The following is a 15,617-nucleotide window of genomic DNA, read 5'->3' as shown; positions in this document are numbered from 1 at the left end:
CTCCAACTAAACAGTATAGGGTTGCAGGGTCTGCGGGAAGGAACCTTTGTGCCATACCCAGCCAAGTTACCTCCAGCTAGCTGACTGAGCTAGTCTTTGTACCAGGCAGCAGCTCCTGGATCTTCAACTGCAAACAGAAGGCAGTATCTGAATCTTAGGCGAGGTGTATTTTAGGGCAATCTTCCTGAAGAAGATAAAACCTCACATTACATTTAGATAGCAGAGCTTTTGTTGTAGGTATTTTCTTTGGCTAAATGACCAAATTTTGCAAAGTACCTTTAAACTACTGGAGTTATTCTGGATTTAAGTCACTAGTAAATATGAGAAGGGGGAAAAAGAACTCACATTGTGTCCTTCTTAGTGGGAATACTTTTAATCTGCTAAATAATTTTTGTTCTGCTAAGTAATTCTCCTTATTCATCTATTTCAGATTCATTTGGTGCTTGCCCGAAGCAGGAATACTGTTTCATGTCAGCCCTGATATTAAAGCCAACATAAATGTCTTCCTTTTCACTAAGTACTACCTAGGTGGAATTCCATCTTCTCTACGGGAGCGGTAAGTAACTATAAAAAGAGTATAATACATAGGCTTTGTATGGAAAATCCATCTAAATTCTTTCCTTAGGCTATTTCTTTCACACTCTGTATTGGGTATCTCATATAATATGAAAATAATTGATGATCATAATCTGTCATTTTTGGCTAGTGGTGGGATCTTTGTTGCAGTGTATCCTGAAGATTGTGTTTGATCAGTGTGAAGTATGTGTGTGCAAGAAAGATCACTCTTATTCTGTTTTTCTATTTCTTATATTGTCAGCATTTACAGGCTATTATACTACTGTGTGCTTTGAAATACCAGGCTACTGAATTCTTTCTCCTTTCTCTCCCTGAAACCAGCTTTAATATATCCACACCTCCATTCCGGGCTGCATGAAGAATGTGAAAAAACCCCAACACTGCATCTGTTATATTTGATGAGACTGTTGGTGTCAGCAAGAAATGTTCGGATGACTGGAAGGTAACTAACAAAGTTCCTTAAAAAACTTCCTGTTGGAGTTTTCAGATTCTGGTTTGTCTATAAACCCCAGATCATGATGTTTTACTCTGGTCAAAAATTTTACTTGGTTAACATGTGGTGCTATTAAAAGAACTTGGGGTTGGTATGAAGATATGAAAGGCAATGAGTATCCACCTTACCGTGGTACCTTGCTCCAGGGAGTAGCCCACCCTTTTACATAATACTGTGTACAATTAAGAATTTATATTTACCACATAAACTTGGCTTCCAGTTGCTGTTATTGATTAGGGCTGGAATACTTGGTTACTTAATACTACTCAGGATCTTTCCTCTCACCAAGGTGCTTATGCTTCCTAATTAGAATCATAGAATCAACTAGCATTAATTAAATGGTCTCTCAACCTTTTTTCTTGAAAGAGCTAAGCAGATTTCTACTTCCACCAAGGTCTCCCATTGTAAGGATATTGCTCTGCCCATCTGTTGTAGAATTATTTTCTGTCCCACACTTGAGTTTTGCCATGCTCTTTTTAAAATGGGGAAAAATGTGACATTTCACTGTTGGCTTAACCAGTGCTGCATGGAGAGATGAAAACTACCCTTCTGCTTCTACCTACTGATGCTTAGGTTGTGCATGATCCCATTTGCCCTTTTAATATGGCATTGCCCTTAATGTTTCTTTTCATTTGATTCCCCTTTGTGACATATAAACCTTTCACAGAGCAATTTCTTTGCAGGCTGTTTTCCTATGCAGAGGATCTGACTTTCATTCTCTGTCTGTATCTGTATAACTTCTCATGTATTAAAACATATTTGTTTCAAAAGGCCTAGGAATATTCTGTCTTATGACTCACACAATTTTCAGTTATGTAGCTCATCTGCAAAGCTCCGTACTTATGAGCTATTCCCTCAGATGCTTACTTTTGCATCCCCAAATGTGAAAACTTTCAAAGCCATCACGTCAATGCAAAGAGTAACTAGAGATTATCAGCTCATTATACGCAGCAAGCCTTATCTCCCTGTAGAGTTTCTCAGATTATAGTTAATGCTGGTGAAACCCTTTCAGTCTCTTCTGTGCTGAAATAATGGTACTTGCAGTTTGCCTTGTGCTTGGTTTTGACTGGAGTCAGTCACAATTATGTTGAGTAGGACAGTTGTTGTCCCATCTTGCCATTTCTTCTGATTAAAAGGAAAATAGCTGAAAGCATTGTCTCTGTTTCAGCTTCATCAGATCTGCAGCTTTCTCTAAGAAGGGAACACTGAGCCTGAGTGCAGCGGGTTTCCCATTTCCCAAGGATTTTCAAGTTGGCTTTGGATTTCAGACCATGGCATCGACTGGAACACTCTTAAATTACAATCTATGGGTATGAAACATGTTCAACTTAGAATACGTGATTGGTTTTATTTCTGGATCAGTCACGTCTCTGTGACTCTGCCAGTTTGGCATCAGTTTGTGTCATAAATCTCATGTAGATTCCTGTATTTTAAGGCAAGAAATGGCTCTTATAACCCTTTTTTGAGCATGGCATCTTGCATGTCAGGCGAGAAAAACACATCCTGGCAATTTCTTCACACACCCAACAAGTAGTTTGATGAGTAACTGGGCTTTGACCTTGATCCTTCTGCAGAGTAGCTCATACACAATGTGTCACCACCATCCCACTAAGATAACTGTTGTCTGATAGTTTGCTGAAAAAAATGGCATACTGCCTACAGAATGTTACCGTTATCATATATACAGAGGAAATAGGTTGATTTTGCTCTGTTCCCTCAGAGGGCAAGGAGGTTCAATCTGGCTGAAGGAACTAAGAAGTGAGTGCACACCAGGCATTTGAGAGGTGGAGAAATGCATCCTCTGCTTTTGTAAAAATACTTTAAAAACACATTTTAAATAACTGGTAGTCAGAGTGCAGAGGTATTTTAAAGCAGGAACCATGTTAATCATACAGAATTTGCTGTAGCATCTAGGACTAGATGACTGAGAAATGGAGATCTAGTGTAAGAAAATTTCCACAAGAGACCGCTGAGAACTGTATAAATGGCAATATCAAGGAGAACTAAAGGCACTTGCATTTACGTGATCATTTTATTGGGTTCTTTTATAGCCTAATATTCTTACCATCTTTCTGACACCTGGCTTTGTAATTGCAAAAATGGGAGAGAAAGAAATCAAATTGGAAAAGAAATACGAAGATGGGTCAATGCATTACGTGACAGTCAAAAAAACAAACAACATGTGAGTTAAGTTCTTTACCTAATTTTTTTATGTTGTGGTTAAAGACAGAAGATTAAAATTTCGTGTGACTTGCTCTTTTTGTACACAGCTAAAAGTGGCCTCTGCTAGCAAAGGATGCTGAGATAATGAAGCAAAAGGAGATTTTTGGTCTATGAATGTGCATGCTGGTAGCTATGCTGTTTCAGCTGTACACTACTATGCATGTGTTTTATAGATGGTGCGAGTTTTGAATGCTTGTCGAGCTGGAGTCTTGAAGCTCTTCCCATTCCCATAGCCTTTACATACATCACTGTAACATAAGTGGTTAAAGGCCCAGGGAAGAAGCTAATATTGTGTCTGTTTTTTCAGTAATTATCTTTAATGCAGATAGATATAAGGAAAGACAATTTACTGAAAAGCTCCTAAATAATAGCGATTTCTGTAGAACACATAAAATGACATAACTGTTAGTTAAAGTGGAAAATGGCTATAACTTCAGGTAATTATAGCTTAATATGATCAGTACTAGCTGTTAATAACATGTAAAGTGCACCATTTTGACAGAAAGGATGAAATCCTGTCCCATAGCTGTCAAGGAGAGCTTTTTCATTAATTTCAATGGGACCAGGATTTCACTGTAGGACTAAAGTACTAGTTTCAACTCTTGCTCAATGTCTACTACCAAAAAGCAGAGCAGATTCATAGCAGTCAATGAGCATGTACTGAGAAAGTCCCAGATAGAAGCTAATGAATCATAATTATAATGTAACAAGCAAATACATTTGTCAAATCATTCTTTTTTAATACATATATTTCATTTAGGTTCATAACTATCTCCTTAGAATTCATGCTTATTTTTATTCACTTGGTTTCAGAGTACATCTATTAGTTGATGATAAGTCGGAACTGGCATCAGTTGACTCTCCCAGAGCACGGGCATTAATAGAACCTATAAAGTTTGGTGGAGATGATTTTGAAGGTTGCATCTCAAACATCTTTATAAAAAGGTATTTGACATAGAAAGAATTTTGTTTGGAGTCATAGAATCATAGAGTCAATTAGGTTGTAAAATACCTTTAAGGTCATCAAGTCCAACCATTATCCCAGGACTGCCAAGACCACCACTGAGCCATATCACTGAGGGCCTCCTCTATACAGTTCTTCAACACTTCCAGGGGCAGTGGTTCCACCACTTTCCTGGGAAGCCTGTTCTAATGTTCAAATGTTTCTTACATTTTGGCCTGCTTTCCTTCTTTAATCATATTACAATAACTTTTTGTTAAAGTGACTTCTCTTCTACATACATGAAGCCTTCGTGAATGTGTAACTTTGCTGCCCCCAGATATTCCTTCATTCAGGTATATAATACATGGTATCAAGTTGTAATTGATTCTGTTGTTCAGATGTAATGGAATCTTAGTCTGAATCATACTTGTTTAGTAGTGCTTTAATAAAAGACTGACCTCAACTTAGGGAATTGCAAGTGTCCCAACAAGGCATCTAAAAAGGTCTGCTAGACTGCATCATTTTAGCTACACTGGAAGCCAAGTAATGAAATGAGCAAAGCTTACTGATGGAACCATAACAGTTACACAAAAAAGATGAGAGTTTATGTATAGAAATCATGTGTGCGACTTATGTTGTCTCTTTTTCACATGTTTCTCTGATTATTAGAGCATCTTACAGGAAAAAGTTAGGACAAAAAATATGCATAAATATGTTCTTTAAAGAAAATAATTCCTTGAGTCACAAATGGTGTCCCAGTGAGACTTATTTTAGCTAAGTTTTGATGAATATTTATACATGTATAGAGTTTACAAAAGAACATTGTATTTTGATTTTATTATTATAGAACCACAGAATGGTTTGTTGGAAGGGACCTTTAATGATCATCTAGTCCAGCCCCCTCTGCCATGGGCAGAGACACCTTCTACTAGACCAGGTTGCTCAAATTATATCTTCATTTAGAGCACTGCAAGGCAATGAAGTAACCTGTGTATTAACCTCCCAATCAGAAAATGAATTTGGAAAATTGCTTGTAGGACAAAAATAGATTAAGAGACTGTAACTAGTCTGATCAAGTGAATGGTGAACTGGACCAGAATTGAAGTTCAGACTCTGCTCCCAGTTCTACCACTCTTCTAATAAAAACCCAGGGGCAATGAACTTTGTTGCTTTTCCTAGTTGTAAAGTGTTTTGTAATTTACTGATTAGAGATGCTCTGTGGATAGTGGATATATGATAGTGGATAGCGTTGCTATCTTTTTACACCCAGGAACTTGGTTTTGACAGCCTTTCTGATCATTTGGTTATAATTAAAGCTATATATCAAGTTGGGATGGGCTTTGCCCCTTGATAAATCTCATTAGAATGTCTTATTTAAGGAGAGAGTGAATCATTGAGTTAGCAGGATCTGTTGTTGCCATTTTCTCTTGATCTGCTGCTGGTTATGCATAATTAACCAGAAAAGTTTTGTAGTCTGATCCAGATATCTTATTCAAACAAGGCTGCTGTCATTTTCTCCTCTTTTTTCAATGTCAATGTTTGTTATAAATATATAGCTTTTAGCAGAAATCAATTTGTTTAGAAGAGATCAGAGCAAAACATCAATTTTTCCATAGAGAAAAAGAAACAGGCAAACCCAGGACAAATAGGAATACTTTTACAGCATTGAACTTACATTTTTCATTGAAAAATGAAAATTGGTACTTTAACATCAGATCACTGGGAAATCTCTTTTGCACAGAGCAGTTTTATAATATGTTGTTAACTACACTAAAGCAAAGGAATGCTGTGTCATGGCACTTACTGCTTTCAATCACTCTAGGGCAGGTCAGCTCCCTGAGGTTCAGAATCTTGTTAATTATACTGCGAAGACTGGTGTGTCCCTTGGAGCTTGCCGTGAATATGAGAACCATGAACCAATGCTGCTGAAGGAATTTAAAAATCCTCTTAAGTTTAAGATCCTCAAGGTATGCTTATTTTTACTGCAATCTTTGCTCTACATTGAAGCCAAGGCTTTTTCTGCACAGCCATGGTTTATAGAGCTGAGATTCAGTTGTTGTTTACTTCCATCTCACATCTGAAGCAAGTTGTTTGTTGTTGAAGTTCCATGCTAAACCCATTCCTGTTCAGAATGACAACAACTTCTCTGCCATTTAGAGAAGGCTGTTGACTGCCTCAGGTGGAAACTTTTAAATGTGTAGCTTGAAATGATGGGCTTTCTTCATATACATGCATAGTAAAGGTTTCAATTCTGACTTAACAGGTACAGAATGAAAAATACCTTGGATATTTGAAAGCTGATAATGTGCAAACCCACACTTTACCAAATCAGTTAAATGTCAGCAATGAAGCGTATCTCTTTGGAAACATCCCCAACAGTTTTATATCCTACATGTTTTCTCCACTGTCATCTACAGACAGGTAATACAAATATTCTCTGTTCTTCTCTTAATATTTGAATTGTCAAAGCTGCTTGAATATTTGGGTGCTAGGAGTCAGGATTTTTTTCTTGAGTATGCCTTGAGGCATAACAGAAGAATGGTTCTAAAGGTTCAGGCATTTTCTTTTAGTATGTTAACATTTACCTGGCCTAGGCAGATTGACTTGAATGTGGTAGACAATTACAGTGCATATTGATGCCAAGTCCTAAGCCTGAATATGTCAATTTTCATTTGCATTCAGAAATGCAGGCAATGCAGAACACCATGATCCCACCCAAAAGCTTTTCTGTGTTTCACAAATGGAGTTTGACTGGCATTTTTCTGGAGAACAGAAAGAATACAGCTAAGAAAACAGACCTTTTCTTACTTTCCACCACAGGTTACATTTTTCTGTAGATGTACGGACTCGATCATCAAGAGGATTAATAGTTTTCATGGAGGAAAAGTCTGAGGACTCTTATATGGCTCTCCACATTTCAAAAGGACGTTTTGTCTTTTCACTTGGCTCTGGAGGAACACAAATCAAACTCAAAACCAGTATTAAATACAATGATGGTCAATGGCACACTGTAAGTATGGCACAGGAACCACAATGAAACCATAACTACTATTCAGCAGGCACAGCCTATTGAATTGTTAAGGTATCAGAAATTGGATTCTAGTCATCTGAAGGTAAGTCCTATGCCTGAAAATTCATGTGCTTGTCAGGTCAGGTTATGAGAGAGCTTATAGAGATTGATGGTCCCAACATGTTATTTTCAGTTTAAATATTTCAACAATAGGATGTTTAAGTTAAAGAAAAAAAATCTTCAGTGGCTTTCATTTGCCTTAGGGTTTCTCACTGCACTATGCTTGTACCCTGCAAAGGTTGTCTTCAGCAGAGATGCGGAGAACATCCGCCTTGTTGTTGATGGTCTAAGGGCCCAGCACAGAAGATTAGCAATGAACTCTGCCATCAGCATTAAGCCACCAATCTACGTGGGAGGACTGCCATCACTAAAAACACAGGTAATTGACATATCCACCTTCACACACCCCATTCTGCACTAATTACATGTGAAAATGTCAATGTGCAGGATTTCCGTGATGTAAAAGTTTGTGAGGTATTTCCAAGCACCATCTGTGACTGGAGTTTCCAGCCACTCATTACAGATCATCTTCCTCGCCTGTCTACCCAGCTCTCAGCTGGACCCATGCTGTCAGTGGTTGCTACTGAGACACTGATAACAGCCATGTACTGCTTTCATTTCTTTAAAAACCAGAAAAGACCAAAGACACATTTGTAATTCCAGGAATACCCTCTTACAACAGAATATTCACCTCAGTGGACTAGGCAGTAACCTGTGGAGGAGCAAAGGAATCATTAAGAAGCATTAAAGAATTAAAGGAAGCATTAAAGAATTATGAATGGAGAACTGGAGTTTAATCTGAAATACATGTGGTGCCTATCACTTTTAAAATTGGACAATTAATGGTGCAGGGCATTTTATAAAATCAGATTTGGATGAACAGCCTATTAGAAAGGGAAGGGTGTATCTGAGATTTCACAGCTCTTGCTGCTTTCTCTTTTTGACATATCATTGGGAAGCATTATTTCTGCAAACAGAAGCTATGTAAACTGAAAAGCAACCATTGCTTTCAGTTTTAAGCTCTTTTTAAGTTTTTTGAATATTTTTTTCACTGCATCAGAGATGAGGTTTAGGCGCCTTTAGGGCCAGTTGGCTTTATACAGTCCAACAGTGCAAAAGAACTTTGGGGTATTCTTACTACAAAATTGCCATCATGCTTTAGTATTTATTTTAGTGTGGAAATATGTTTTCAGAATATACCAATGAACAGTTTCAAGGGTTGCCTGAAGAATTTTAAGATGAATGGAGAAGTCATGAATGCACCTCAGCAGAAAAATGGTGTACTTCCATGTCTGGATGTTCCCATGGACACAGGGGTTTATTTCTCTAATGAAGGAGGATATATCACCATTGGTAAGATGTGTAGATTATATGTTAAGTGTGGATGTGTAGGGATCTTTAAATTTATTTTAATGTGGTTTTCCAGTTATCTTCTCCTAATATCATTCCTCTACCCACTGTTTAATTATCCACAGGCAATTTGTTGATGGGCTTGGATTTTAGGATTGTATTTACCATTCGACCAAGGATTTCAACAGGTATCCTTCTCCACGCTGGAAGCAAGCAAGACAACTACTTGACTATTTACATGAAAGAAGGAAAGGTAAATATAGGCTGTGTTTCCACTTCAGCTGTAGAGTCCTTATTTAACAGAGGAAATCCTGACCTTGAACTCTGGCCTTATGTGTTACAACATTTGTCTATAGGTATAATGTTAAATCACTTCCTTAGTTATTTAAAACCACCACATGGGAAATTGAGCCTCTCTGTGCCTCTGTTAGCAGATTCCATTGTGTGCACATCAGTTTGCACATGTTTCCTCCAAGTGGTCAGCAGTAGGACACAGTCTTAATTTTCTCAGGCTTCTGGACCTTTGCAAAAACCCATTGAGGTTTTGCCCAGAAGCTGCAGAAGTCTGTGGCTTATTCTCACTCCTACGTCAGTCATCATGTGGCTGTACTGATGTAGCTCCATAACCATGTCTGTTATAGAACTTGAGCCATCTTGCTTTGTGTTAGCATCTTCTTCAGTTTATGGGTTTGTCATGATTGTGATTATTGTCACTGCCACTTTTTCATAATGTAACAGCTTCAGAATATGAATCTTGGACTCCAATTCTATTGTGGTTGTTGCTGGAGAGACATCAAATAGAAAGATACCAGTGCTTTACAGAACCTGCTGTTTCATGACACAGGTTAAGCCAGCATGAGTCTATCTAACTTCAGAAAGCTCAGTTTTGCTCTTCTTTTCCCAGATTAGGGAATCTGGTTTTATTATTTATCATTTTGTCATCAGTTTCCCCAGATCTGTTTCAAGATACAACTAGCATATAGGAGCAGGGCCATCGACAGCTAGGGACTCCTTAGAGGCAAGACTGACCACTTTTTCTCAGCGGTGACTTAGATTAATGCTGTCTGTCAGTATGGACAGGATACCACAGGAATTAATAAAAGGTCAGTGGGACACCATCAATCAGCCTGATAAAAAGTGGACTCAAATGTATCAGTTACCTGACCAAGCTTATTGGAACCATCACACCAAAAGAGAGTTTGAATGGAAGATGTTGAAAGAATATCATGCACTCACACAGAATGAGAAGCAGGAAGTGAGAAAGCACAAACAGGTGCTTGTTCAAAATGTCACAAACAGGCTTCAAAATTCATGGGTAAATTACAAGTAGTCCAAAAGTGTATGAAAGGCCAGAGAAATGTATTGCAGAGATTCTCTCAGGAGATGCCAAGCATGCAGATCACTGTGCTGGGAAAGGAAAGGAAGGCCTAGTAGGAAAGACCTTGTCTCAGAGAGTTTATGTCAAAAGAATTAGCAGAATTTTCTAAGATTGAGAGGGAGAGGCAAAGGTATATATCTGTGCTTGTAAAATTAGTCAAATATTCTCTCCTGGGATTCTATTAGGTAAATTCACTTTCCTCTTGGAGAGGAAAATTTCTGAAACATATATATATACATACAATGTCTGTGACACTTAAAACTAGGTGAAACCCAGCCATCACAAGTTCAGTAAATTACTTAAAGTACTGCATTTTTCTGTTGCTCTTTGCCACAGTAACTTAAACGATAACTCTTTTACAGGTCATTGCTGCTGGAAATAATGGTGCTGGTGAATTCCAGACATCAGTCACACCTAAGCAACCTCTCTTTGATGGGCAGTGGCATACTATTGCAGGTACCTTGTACACACCTGAAACTTTGGAAGGACAGTGGGTATAGAGCTCTAGATTTTTATTCATCATTTCACTTCTGTTTATTCTGAGAATACTCTTTAGAACAATGTAAATGTCATGTGTTATTTCAATGCTTTACATAAGGCAGGATTTTTGGGCTATATTTAGCCCAAGTCTAGCTAGATGTGCCAATCTGACTTTGAATTAAGATAAAATATATTTTCCCTGTGAGTTAAATTTCAACACAGATGCTATTTAAAAATAGTGCCATATGTAGTTGATCCTTCACTAGGGTTGAGAAAGAGCACTTATTTACCTGCCTTTTTGCAGTCTCTCAGGAGGAGAGCACAGTGCAGCTAGAGGTGGGCACACAAAGTAACTATACTACTGGACTTCCACTCTCTCCTCCTAGACGTGTGCATCAGCCACTTTACTTTGGCAAAATTCCAGGTAATATTATTGCTTCTTATTTTTTATATACCTACTGGCTTTTTTCCATTTCCAAAACAAGGCTCATGTTCATGCATGTGGTCCTGTCATTCCCCCTCTTTTGAAAGCCTTGCAATAATTAATGTTCTTTAAAATCATTCTCATTTTATTAACCTGCTATTTCTACTTTGGTTTTTGTAGCAAATTTGGACACACCGTGGCTTCAAGTTAAAGACCCATTTTTTGGCTGTCTTCGGAATATTAACATCAATAACAAACATGTCTCCATCAGGAGAATTTCGGAGGTTCATGGTGCTGTGAGTTTGCATGGCTGCCCAGTGAAGTAACTTTGCTATTCCGATAGCTGTACACACCTCAGGCTGGGTCTGCTGAAGTACTGCAAGAATTCATGCAACATGGGTTCTCCTTTTTCTGATCACCATGTCGCTGTCACCAGGCTGGTTATTCAGAACAGTTGGTGAGCAAATGCATCCTCTGGATGTAGACTGTGCCAAAGCAAATGAAAAGTATTTGCTTTGATAAACTCCCTTTTCAATGTTATCAATTTCCATTGTGCTTTTTTGCAATATATGCAGAAAATATAATTGTATATACCCTACTGGGCCAAATTCTGCTCTCCCCCACAACAGCATCAACTTGAATAACTCCAGTGTATTAATTTTGGTAATTTGCCTTAATGCTGGTCATCGTGAGAGCAAATTTGATCCACTAATATAAAGAATTTTATAAAAATATAAATGTCTTTGGATTGATGTTTATACAGAAATGTACATTAATGTTAAAAGTAATAATAATAATATAAATGGAGTTTGAAGCACTTTAAGGAGTGAAACTCTGGGAGTTTGTTACAAAGCTAGGAATTCTGGGGCCAAATAAATGCTGTATGTTCTCAAAACCATCCATTTTCTTGTTTGGTTATTTTAACCTGCTATTTCTTTTACATGTTTTTCACAGGCTGCTAAATCCTACTTGCTTTATGCAAGCATTTCTGTAGCTTTAAGGAGCTGAACTGCCTGAGTAAGCAAGAGTCCATCATCTCTGCTTGTTAGAGTGTGGTTATATAAAAAACTCAGAGAGTAATTTTTCTTGTAATCTTCAGAGCCAGAAAGTCTCCTCCATAAGCTTTTTTTCTTGCTTAAATGAAGATAAGTTACATTAGGAACAGAGGTTGTACCTGCTACAGCTCTGTAGCATGAATTGCAGGACTAAAGCAAAATTGTTTCCTTTGATATTCAAATCTTTACTTTGCACCTGATCCTGACACATGGTAGAGGATAGGGGGGTCCAGTTTGCTTTATTCTGAATACAGGGCTGGACTGAATAGACTTGAAATGGCTTGTTCCCACTTTCAACTGCCTTCTTGCTTAAAGTGCAGCAGCATGTCCTCAGTGTGTTTGGAGTAAGGTGCTAGCTGGATCAGTAGAAGATGCTGGATCAGTAGAAGATGCTGGATCCATAGTCCTTATGGCTTTGGTCATTGATCTCTTACCAAATTTTTGCAGCTTTGCAGGGTGACAAACGTGCCAGAAAGCTGATCACACCAAATCTTTCATTCCTTTATCTTTCGTGGCAACTCCATTACAGGCAAATCTATATCCATGCTGTAGAGCAAGTTTTGGAGGAAATGGAATGTAGTGAAAGCATCCAGGGTTGAGGCCTCTGAGGGAGCAAAGGATTAGCATGTAAGGGCAGAGCCACCTCTGGAGATGCTCTGGAGAAACAGCTTCTCCTGTATGGCGGTCTGCCTCATGGGACAGAAACACCCTGGAGGTCATGGGGTTCAGAAATCATCTTTTTGGATAGAAACAACTGAATCCTTTCTATGCATAAGGCCACTTGCTTTTGAAGTAGATTGTTAAATATTCAGGTGATGAAAACTGTGGAAATACTCAATTGATTTACTGCCCTTAGTTGGCACTGAAAATTTCCACAAGGAGAAAGGAAGAACAGTTGAACTTTATCATTCAATTCTCTAGCAACATTTTGTCTCATGCCCACCAGACTGCTCTCTGAAGCAGATTTTCCCTAACCACAAAAAAGCCTTTTGCTTCTTCCCTTGCCTCCTCAGAAAAAGCAAACATGGCAAAGATTTCTGTGTCACAACCTGGAGCCAGTCCTGGATTTCAGTTCTCTTCCATCTGATTTTATTTTATCAGATGTAGTTTTAATGCTGACAAGCAGAAATGAAAGATTTGAGTAACTGTAGGTTATAATGGTTAGGAAATAATAATTCCAGTACGAATAAAAAACAGTAGAAAAGTCACTCTGATTTTAAGGTTGTTTCCCTCCCCTCCACCAATTTCTTCAGTTGTATTGCTTCAATAATGTCAGACTGTCACACACTGTTGGGACAATCAATAAAAGCCAAGAAGAATTGGTTTTGTACTTTAACATAGATAAATCTATACCATGCTGAGAAGCACCTAGTAAAAAGCTTTTTGATCCTGAAGATCCAGTGGATAATCTCTACATAAGGAAAGAAGTTGTCAAGTTTAGATTAGTCTGATGAATTATCACTGAAGAAATCAGTGTGGACACTGAACTGTATTTCACACATGGTTCATTCTGTGCATAAAACATCCTGAATTTTCTCACATGGGAAACAACTTCTGGAAAACAAGAGCCTGAATTTTCAAGTGTTTCAAGCCATGAATGGCAGACATAATTTCAACTGTAAAGTTTTATTTTCTTCAGGTTCACCAGAAAAGATCTTTGTTAAAATCAAAGTAAACCATTTCCCCAGTACATTTTATATAAGGCAGGAAGTGACTAAATCTTGTAGTAAGATTAAATGTTATGAGAATAAATAGTAACGTCAGCTTTGGGTAAACACCATGTCATGTTTGGTTGTGGGGTTTTTTAATTGTTGTAAGTAGCAGTCCCAAAGCTTTCATCATCTGAGTGTTGCCATTTGACAGTAACTTCCATGGATTATTAACCTCCTTTGAAATTCAGGTGGACTCCCAAATCTATAAGTTCCCATGTTAGAACTGAAGTACCTCCCATAGGAGAGACTTTCCCTGTGATTTTGTGTTTTCCAGTTATTACTATTTGCTATTCAAGTCTTCAAGTAATATCAATATTTTCAATGGCAAAATCCTCAATTCCAGTCATCCTTTCTGAGCTTGCATTGTTAATATTGATTGTGTTCAAGGGTACAAAAGTTTTACAGCTTGCATTTTGCTTCATTCACCTTAAAATTAGAAGTAATAACCACAGAAATGCATATGTTAATCTCTGCTGACAAGACGTTACTATATGGTTTGTACCTCTTGAAATGCAGGCTCCTGAGGAAAGTTTTGAAAAGCTTAATGAAAAAGGATTAAATACTGTGTTGAATACACAGAAAGTCATGGCTAAAAAGTCCACACTCTTGACCAGTGTGTTAAGTGGTTCATCTGAATCCCAAATCAATTACGTAAGTAGAGATTTCCTCTCTAAACTAAACCACATTGGTACTGCTGCTGCCAAATCTCTTGTCCATGTAGGTATCAAGGGCAAAAGGTTCTACTCTAGTTAATGTGGATTAGATTTAATAGGATCATGTTATCTGAGGTAGATGACACCAAGGTCTGTGAGTTCCCATTTATTATACCTACAAAACACAGCCAGATTAATGGGAGCTGAAAGACCGTTTGGAAGCTTAACACTGAGAATTGCAGGCAAATAAAATGTAATAGATCATAGGGCACTGTGGAAGGATATACATTCATTGTAGAGAAAAGCATACATTTTGTTCCTTTTCACTGCTTATAAATGATATTGTAACTTTAGCTTCTAATAACAAAATCTTCCAATTAAAACTTCTTAACAGTCATCCCATATTGGAGTTTGAAGGTCTGTGCTTTTATAACTGTGGAGCTTTCATGTAAAACATGGAGCCATTGACCTTTCCCTCTGTCAGCAGCAAAATGATTTGGGTGAGTTAACTTCCTCCAGTCTTGTAACCACTTCTTTGGAGTCACTTGTGAGCCATTTCATTTTAGCTCTCCCTCTTGCTACTAGTTTTGCTTCTTCTGAAGTCCTCTGTGAATTATTTGGGTTTTTTCTCCCCTCTCTTTGCTTTCTGCCCCTCATAAAATAGCTTGGAAAATGCGGTCTTTCTGAAACTGATTCAAGTGCATTCTGGCTTTGTAATGAACTCTTGCCATGCTTTTTGCCTCTTACATTCTCCTTGTGGTTTCCCTGTTTAAAAAAGCTCCTGCATTTTTTTCTAATTATGTAAGAAAATTTAGGCCACAATGGTCCAGCCATCTGTAAATCTGCCTGTATTTTCTAAAAGTACATGGACAAAAAGAACTCCTTTACATTAAAGGGGATAGTGCCATAGGGCAATGTTACAGCATAACTGAAGGCATTAAGACTGCAAGGCATAAGTATAAACCTCCTTTGTGCAGCTGGCCCAGACATCTCAAATCTGCAAGAGGCTGGTCATTGTCGGAGCTGGAATGAAACATCCTCTAAGTATAAAGAATTGCAAGCTAAACAACCAATGAGTCTTTATGTTCTCTTTGTCAATTTTGGGGATCCACTGTAGCGGTGACCTGTAGTTCATATCATACTGTGTCTCCTGGTTTGCAGCTAACAGCATTCAAAATATATAAGACTTTCTTAAACACACTCCTGTCATTACTTTACACCTCAGCCAATTACTCTGATTCCTACAGGTTGTTCAGAATG

The 15,617-nt window shown here is 37.9% G+C and overlaps 1 protein-coding gene across 1 annotated transcript; it reads left to right on the top strand.

The window, feature by feature from the left end:
* The first annotated feature begins 2,247 nt into the window (after positions 1-2,247).
* On the top strand, positions 2,248-11,820 carry LOC117438731 (laminin subunit alpha-3-like). Its single transcript, XM_034074167.1, has 12 exons — positions 2,248-2,379; positions 3,121-3,251; positions 4,106-4,237; positions 6,058-6,202; positions 6,499-6,656; positions 7,056-7,245; positions 7,544-7,684; positions 8,499-8,658; positions 8,781-8,908; positions 10,396-10,489; positions 10,818-10,937; positions 11,118-11,820. Exons 1-12 carry the CDS (start codon positions 2,341-2,343, stop codon positions 11,261-11,263), a joined length of 1,584 nt encoding a protein of 527 aa, XP_033930058.1. The 5' UTR covers positions 2,248-2,340; the 3' UTR covers positions 11,264-11,820.
* The last annotated feature ends 3,797 nt before the right edge of the window (positions 11,821-15,617 follow it).

This window comes from Melopsittacus undulatus, unplaced genomic scaffold, assembly GCF_012275295.1.
Source record: "Melopsittacus undulatus isolate bMelUnd1 unplaced genomic scaffold, bMelUnd1.mat.Z mat_scaffold_577_arrow_ctg1, whole genome shotgun sequence".
NCBI classification, from domain to species: Eukaryota; Metazoa; Chordata; class Aves; order Psittaciformes; family Psittaculidae; genus Melopsittacus; species Melopsittacus undulatus.
The sequence above is the reverse complement of the archived record's forward strand: the minus strand, read 5'-3'. Positions and strand labels throughout refer to the sequence as shown.

What these genes read in the sequence shown, in the direction of transcription:
- LOC117438731 (XM_034074167.1), top strand. Translation starts at nt 2,341, where the DNA reads ATGGCATCGACTGGAACACTCTTAAATTACAATCTATGG. An exon ending in GTCAAAAAAACAAACAACAT is followed by an intron (nt 3,252 to 4,105) that starts GTGAGTTAAGTT and finishes ACTTGGTTTCAG; the next exon opens with AGTACATCTATTAGTTGATG. An exon ending in ATGATGGTCAATGGCACACT is followed by an intron (nt 7,246 to 7,543) that starts GTAAGTATGGCA and finishes TACCCTGCAAAG; the next exon opens with GTTGTCTTCAGCAGAGATGC.